Source organism: Phaenicophaeus curvirostris, chromosome 5 (genome assembly GCF_032191515.1).
Source record: "Phaenicophaeus curvirostris isolate KB17595 chromosome 5, BPBGC_Pcur_1.0, whole genome shotgun sequence".
In the NCBI taxonomy this organism is placed as follows: Eukaryota; Metazoa; Chordata; class Aves; order Cuculiformes; family Cuculidae; genus Phaenicophaeus; species Phaenicophaeus curvirostris.
In genome coordinates this window covers 806352-813372 of record NC_091396.1, presented here as the reverse complement: position 1 = coordinate 813372, position 7021 = coordinate 806352, and the positions used below count along the sequence as shown (strand labels likewise).

General features: G+C 56.8%; 1 protein-coding gene and 1 non-coding gene across 3 annotated transcripts; one reads left to right on the top strand and one right to left on the bottom strand.

Annotated features, from left to right (window-relative positions):
• Positions 1-786: 786 nt before the first annotated feature.
• On the top strand, positions 787-4507 carry RPUSD2 (RNA pseudouridine synthase domain containing 2). Of its 2 annotated transcripts, XM_069857198.1 has the most exons (4): positions 787-1152; positions 2098-2394; positions 3324-3970; positions 4028-4507. In XM_069857198.1, exons 1-4 carry the CDS (start codon positions 826-828, stop codon positions 4200-4202), a joined length of 1446 nt encoding a protein of 481 aa, XP_069713299.1. In that variant the 5' UTR covers positions 787-825; the 3' UTR covers positions 4203-4507. The 2 variants fall into 2 exon arrangements, with proteins under 2 accessions (XP_069713299.1, XP_069713297.1); XM_069857196.1 differs by having other exon boundaries at positions 3324-4507.
• Positions 4508-6195: 1688 nt separating this feature from the next.
• Positions 6196-6277, bottom strand: TRNAS-GCU (transfer RNA serine (anticodon GCU)). Its single transcript has one exon. It is a non-coding gene; the product is annotated as a tRNA-Ser (tRNA).
• Positions 6278-7021: the final 744 nt, after the last annotated feature.

Genomic DNA, 7021 nt, shown 5'->3' with positions numbered 1-7021 from the left:
GATTGGATATTAGGGAAAATCTCTTCATGGAAAGGGTTCTCGGGCCCTGGCAGAGGCTGCCCAGGGCAGTGGTGGGGTCCCCATCCCTGGAGGGGTTTAAATGCTTGGCAGACGAGGTGCTCGGGGATCTGGTTCAGTGATTGAACCAGAACCAGCTGCCCAGGGAGGGGGTTGAGTCCCCTTCCCTGGAGGGGTTTAAGGGCCGGGTGGACGAGGTGCTGAGGGACATGGGTTAGTGATTGCTGGGAATGGTTGGACTCGATAATCCGGTGGGTCTCTTCCAACCTGGTGACTCTGTGATTGACAGGGATGGTTGGACTCTATCTCAAAGGTCTTTGCCAACCAGGCGATTCTGTGAATTCATCATGAAATTTCAGTGCCTGCAGGAAAGCTGGGGAGGGGCTCTGGATCAGGGAGGGCAGGGAGAGGACAAGGGGGACGGGTTTGAGCTGAAAGAGGGGAGATTGGGATGAGATTTTAGGGAGAAATGTTTTGCTGTGAGGGTGGGGAGGCCCTGGCCCAGGATCCCAGAGCAGGGGTGGCTGCCCCATCCCTGGAGGGGTTCAAGGCCAGGCTGGATGGGGCTTGGAGCCCCTGATCCAGTGGGAGGTGTCCCTGCCCATGGAACTGGGTGGCTTTGAGGCCCCTTCATCCCCCGCCTTGGAGGCGCCGAGGGGCGCGAAAAGGGCGGGAAAGGGCGAAAAGGGCGGGAAGCGGCGGTGAGGGGGCGTGGCCTCGCGGCGGCGCTGGGCGATGACGTCACCGTCGGCGCCGCTGTGGTGGCGGCTCCGCGGCGGGTGGCGGCGGCGGCTCCGCCCGGGCCCCATGGCCGAACCGGCCCCCAAGAAGCGGCGTGTGGCCGCCGGGGAGCGTTTCGTGCCGCCGCCGCGGAAGCTGAGCGCCGGGGTGAGCTTCGGCGCCGAGCATTTCGCCGAGACCTCGTACTACTTCGAGCGCGGGCTGCGCAAGGTGCGCCCCTACTACTTCGATTTCCGCACCTACTGCAAGGGCCGCTGGGTGGGCCGCAGCCTCGGGCACGTCTTCAGCACCGAGTTCCGAGCGCAGCCCATCGCCTACTACCGCGCCGCGGCCCGAGCCGGCCGCCTCCGCCTCAACGAGGAGCCCGTGCGGGACCTGGAGGTCGTTCTCAAGGTGGGGGGCCCCGGGGAGGGGCGTCCCGGGGCACCGGGGGCGGCAGAAGGGGCGTCCCGGGCACCGAGAGGGGCGCCACAGGCACCTGGAGCGACGCCCTGGGGTTCCGCGCTACCAGGAAGCCCCCCCAGGGTTGTGCTGGTGTCTCTGGTGGTTTGGGGCTGTGAGGTCTCCGAGGGAACGTTGTTGAGGCTCTGGAGTGAGTCCAGAGAAGAGAACGGAGCTGGGGAAGGGGCTGGAGAACAGGCCTTATGAGGAGCTGCTGAGAGAGCTGGCGGTGTTTAGCCTGGAGAAGAGGAGGCTGAGGGGAGACCTCATTGCTCTCTGCAACTCCCTGAGAGGAGGTTGTGGAGAGGAGGGAGCTGGGCTCTTCTCCCAAGGGACAGGGGACAGGACGAGAGGGAATGGCCTCAAGCTCCACCAGGGGAGGTTCAGGCTGGACATTAGGAAAAAATATTTCCTAGAAAGGGTGATTGGTCCCTGTCCGAGGCTGCCCAGGGAGGTGGTTGATTCACCTTCCCTGGAGGTGTTTAAGGCACGGGTGGACGAGGTGCTAAGGGAAATGGTTTAGTGTTTGATAGGAATGGTTGGACTTGATGGTCCGTTGGGTCTCTTCCAACCTGGCTATTCTGTGATTCTATGAATCCTGGGGCTTTTGGAACCCCCGGGAAGCCCCAGGTGGGCTGGAGGGTGTGGGTCCTGCAGGGAGCCGGTGTTGCCCCACAGGCTCTGCTCAGCTGCCTGAGGACAGGCCAGGCGTGGCGATATCGCTTAAGACACATTACCGAGCTGGAACATCGATGAGCAGGGTTGTTGGGCTAAATCCCAGATTCCAGGATGAAGGGGCTTCCATTTTGCTCCCTAAATTTCAAGCCCCCGTTTGTGGGTGGCCCGATGGGGTGGTTGTGCCGGTTGCATCCACATTCACTCCATCTTTTTTTCTAGAATAACGACTTCCTGAGGAACACGGTTCATCGCCACGAGCCGCCGGTCACTGCCCAGCCTATCCAGATCTTGGTGGAGGACGATGAGGTGGTGGTTGTGGACAAACCCTCCTCCCTGCCGGTGCATCCCTGCGGCAGGTTTCGGCACAACACGGTCATCTTCATCCTGGGCAAAGAGCACGACCTGAAGGAGCTGCACACCATCCACCGCCTGGATCGCATGACCTCGGGAGTGCTGATGTTTGCCAAGACCGTAGAGGTATCCAAGAGGATCGACGAGCAGGTTCGGGAGAGGCAGGTGAGAGCTGGGGGCAGCGGTAGTTTTTTTTGGAGTCTCTTATATGATATTGTCTTGAAACGGGTTAAAAGTCAGCGAGATGTTTGGTCTAAACGAGCACAAGCTCTCAGAACAGCTTGTGGTCACCCTTCTGCTCTTAGTGTGTTGCGTGTGAGGAGCATCAAGAGAAAAAGAACTGAGGGAAAATGTAATTGATTTTGGTAAAACTAGACTGAAAGTCCTCAGCAATGGGAGGACATGAAGCTGTTGGAATGATCCCCAGGAGGCCACGGAGATGATCCGAGGGCTGGAGAACCTCCTGTGCGAGGCCAGGCTGGGAGAGTTGGGGTTGTTCAGCCTGGAGAAGAGAAGGCTGCAGGGAGACCTTAGAGCAGCTTCCAGGACTGAAAGGGGCTCCAGGAAAGCTGGGGAGGGGCTCTGGATCAGGGAGGGCAGGGATGGGTTGAGGGAAAAATGGTTTGAAGCAGAAAGAGAGGAGATTGAGATGAGAACACCTTTATTTATCAGTAAATACACCAGTCGTCTCATACCTTGTCAGCTTTAGAAGACTTTCTTGTTTTTCTGATGACTCTCAACCCAAGCAGAGCTGTAGCTGTAGGACACTGGCTTCCACCATTGTCTTTGAGGCAGCAAAGTGAAGTTTGCAAGCAAAAGCGTTGGGACATCACTCTTGAATTTAACCCAAGAAAGACAGACCAGGCCTTTATGTGCTTGATTTCCCAATGAGCTGGAGAAAGCCTGAGAGGAACTGGGCTTTAAATAGCTGGGGTTCTTTAATTTTTTTCTCCTGTTCAGTTATAATGAATTTTGAGTATATTGCCTGCAAGTATATTCCATGGAAGAGAAAGAGAGTTGCCGCGCAGGTGTGATGGGGACAGAGAGGGTTTTCCACGGTGTTTTCTCAGCACTGCTCCTGTGTCTCCTTGCAGCTGGAAAAGGAATACGTCTGCCGTGTAGTGGGGGAGTTCCCGGAGCATGAGGTGGTCTGCGAAGAGCCCATCTTGGTGGTTTCCTACAAAGTAGGAGTGTGCCGCGTGGATCCCAAAGGCAAACCCTGCAAAACCATCTTCCAGAGGCTCAGTTACAACGGCAAGACCAGCGTGGTCAAGTGTCTGCCCCGTACGGGCCGCACGCACCAGATCCGGGTCCATCTCCAGTATCTGGGACATCCCATTGTCAACGATCCCATCTATAACATGGAAGCGTGGGGCCCCGACAAAGGAAAAGGGGGTAAGATCGATAAAACAGATGAGGAGCTCCTGAAAGCGCTGGTAGAGGAGCATCGTTCCAAACAGAGCCTGGATGTCTTGGATATCGCGGAGGAGGACTTGAGCTCCAGTGCTGAAAACAAAGACTGTGGTGATTCCGGTGACTGCATCTCCGTACAGGCTGATCTGGGGAACGAGAACTCCTGCCCTGCCGAGGAAACTGCGGATCCTGGGAGGGACACTGGAGATCCCAAGGGAAATGGCACAGGAGCTTGTCCGCTGAACTCTAATACCAACCTGGAAACGCTTGAAAATAGTAAAAAACTTGGATTGTGTAAGAGTCAGAATGGAGAAATGGAAGAGGAGAGGTTGGAGAATTGCTTGGAAGGGCAGAGCTTGGAGGAGAAGAGCTTGGAAGAGGAGAGCTCGGAGGAGAAGGACCCTTTATGCATAGAGTGTAAAATCAGCAGGCGGGACCCGTCTCCCAAGGAACTGGTGATGTTCCTCCATGCCCTGCGCTACAAGGGAGTGGGGTTTGAGTACTGCTCCAGGATGCCCCAGTGGGCCATGGAAGACTGGGAAGAGGGTGAGGACACCTGACCCCTATGGACACTGCCGGCCGCGAAAGCGTCTCGTGGAGACCCGAGACGGGCTTTGTGGACGTGGCTGAGGTGAACAGGCTGCCTGTGGCTTGAGGTGGGGGGGGATTGCTGGGCTGGAGATCCGTCCCAGCTGCCGACAGGTGCTGTGAAAGAGATTCTCTTGCCATTTAGTGAACTTCAGGACAACAACAACTGTCGCTCGCGTGGGCGGCTTTGCCTTTCACCTCAGCCCGTCCTGGGTCTGCTGCTGATTGCCCCCACGGGTAATTAAGCGCGCTCATAAAGCCAGCGCCTCACCTTCTGGCCTGCTGTGTGATCTTGTTCCTTCCGTAAGAGCTGCGGGGTGTAGTTCACTGCGCTGGGTGCCACACACACAACTCTTCTGCCTCTGCCTTGTTGATTTTGAACCCCAGCATTGCCGCTGAGGACGCTGTTGGGTGAAACCTGGGTGTGGTGTTGCTGGTCTGCTTGCTGCTTTCTGCGTGTCGGCAAAGCAGGCTTGGCTTTCCAACTGCCCTGTCAGAATCAGTTCAATTAAGTACTTAATTTAAAGTTAGGAATTCTAGGGACACATCATAGAATGGGTTGGGTTTGAAGGGACCTTGAAGATCATCCAGTTCCAACCCAACCTCTTCACGCTGGGCCTGATTTTGGAGCTTCTGCTGCCCAAGTTTTGTGTTTATGGGATTTATGAGGAGGTGATGGAGCAGTTTTTTGCCTCTTCTGCTGCCTCCTCTGTACCTTGCGCCTCCCCAAAACCTCTGGCTTCTCTTCTGAGAACCTCGCGACCTCCAACCCTTGTGCCTTGCTGGAAACAGCTTCGTACTTGAGCAGGAACCCAAAGCTGTGGTTGCTTTGCTGCTGTGCTGTTCTTTGGTTTTGCTTGGTGTGGAATTGTTTTTAATTGGCCAGTTGTGTGACAATTGGCTCTAGAGAAAAACTAAAGCTTTTCTATCAACGAGGAGAGGTTTTAAAGCACATCTTATGTCACTGTGTTTCCAGGGTGATAAATATCACCACAGTTCTTATTTCCATCACTGTTAGTATGGTCGCATCATGGTTTTGGGGAGGATTATTGTAATCATTCTGCGCTCAGGCTTTTTTATCCCTTCCCCCCCTCTTTTTTCCACCTGTGTCACCCGTAGCAATGACCAGCTCTGGTTACTGTTCCAACAATCAAAGCCTTCGCCTTGGAGCCCTGTTGTTTCCAGCTGGTGTGCAGGCAGCCAGAATAAACGAGGGGGTACTTGATAGAATCCTGGAATGGTTGGGTTGGAAGGGACCTCAAAGCCCACTCAGCCTGGCCTTGTACAGGAGGTTCTCCAGCCCTGGATCATCTCCGTGGCCTCCTCTGGATCTGCTCCAGCAGCTCCATCTCTTTACGCTGAGGATCCAGAACTGGACTTGGGGCTCCAGGTGGGTCTCCCCGAGCGGAGCAGAGGGGCAGGATCCCCTCGCTCCCTGCTGCTCCCACGGCTCTGGATGCAGCCCAGGACACGGGGGGTTTCTGGGCTGGGAGCACATGTTGCCAGCTCCTGTCGAGCTTCTCCCTGCGCACCCCAAGTCCTTCTCAGGGTGTACCCCACTCCACTCTCCCCCCAGCCCTTGTTTGTGCTGGGATTGCTCTAACCCAGGTGCAGGACCTCACACTTGGCCTTGTTGAACCTCATGAGGTTCTCCCAGCCCCACTTCTCCAGCTTGTCCAGGTCCCTCTGGATGCCATCCTGCCCTCGTGGCATGAGAGCTGGGGCGCTGAGCTTGGTGTGGTCTGCATGCTTGCTGAGGGTGCCCCTGATATCTGTGTAGCTGATAAAAACATTAACCAGCCTTGGTCCCAGAAAATAAGGAGTTCCCAATGGTAACACTGGGAAAGAGCCTGCAAGGCTGTCTGTCGAGCAGAAGTGGCAGCGAGTCGGTGGTTTCTTTGGAGATGGGGTTCAAACCAATTAAAAAAAAAAAATTAATTAGGAGTTGAGAAAAACATTGTTTGTCGACGAGGATGGGATTCGAACCCACGCGTGCAGAGCACAATGGATTAGCAGTCCATCGCCTTAACCACTCGGCCACCTCGTCACGATGAGGCTGCGGCCAGCGCGGCGCATAAGAGCGCGGGGAGAGCGCCCCCTGCCGCCCCGGCGCCCGGTACCGCGAGCGGGACGGGCTCCACTGCTGAACCAGATCGCTAAGCAGATGGTCTGATCGGCTTGTAAAAAGCTCCACGCTCGCAGCCCAGAAAGTACCCGAGTCCTGGGCTGCAGCCAGAGCCGTGGGAGCAGCAGGGACTGGGGGATCCTGCCCCTCTGCTCCGCTCGGGGAGACCCACCTGGAGCCCCGAGTCCAGTTCTGGATCCTCAGCGTAAGAAGGAGATGGAGCTGTTGGAGCGAGTGCAAAAGAGGCCACGGAGATGATCCGAGGCTGGAGAACCTCCCCTACGAGGCCAGACCGAGAGAGTTGGGGCTGTTAAGCTTGGAGAGGACAAGGCTCCAGGGAGACTTTAGAGCAGCTTCCAGGACTGAAAGGGGCTCCAGGAAAGCTGGGGAGGGGCTCTAGATCAGGGAGGGCAAGAGCAGGACCAGGGGAAGGGTTTTGAGAGGGGAGATTGAGATGAGATCTTAGGCAGAAACGTTTTGATGTGAGGGTGGGGAGGCCCTGGCCCAGGCTGCCCAGAGCAGTGGTGGCTGCCCCATCCCTGGAGGGGTTCCAGGCCAGGCTGGATGGGGCTTGGAGCCCCTGATCCAGCGGGAGGTGTCCCTGCCCGTGGCCGGGGGTGGGACTGCAGGGGCTCCGTGTTGTACCGAGCGCCGCGCAGGCCGCCA

Bases quoted from the DNA above. Each gene is read 5' to 3' on its own strand.
- RPUSD2 (XM_069857196.1), top strand. From the start codon at position 826: ATGGCCGAACCGGCCCCCAAGAAGCGGCGTGTGGCCGCCGGGGAGCGT. The intron at 1,153-2,097 runs GTGGGGGGCCCC...CTTTTTTTCTAG, and splicing joins ACCTGGAGGTCGTTCTCAAG to AATAACGACTTCCTGAGGAA. The intron at 2,395-3,323 runs GTGAGAGCTGGG...GTCTCCTTGCAG, and splicing joins AGCAGGTTCGGGAGAGGCAG to CTGGAAAAGGAATACGTCTG.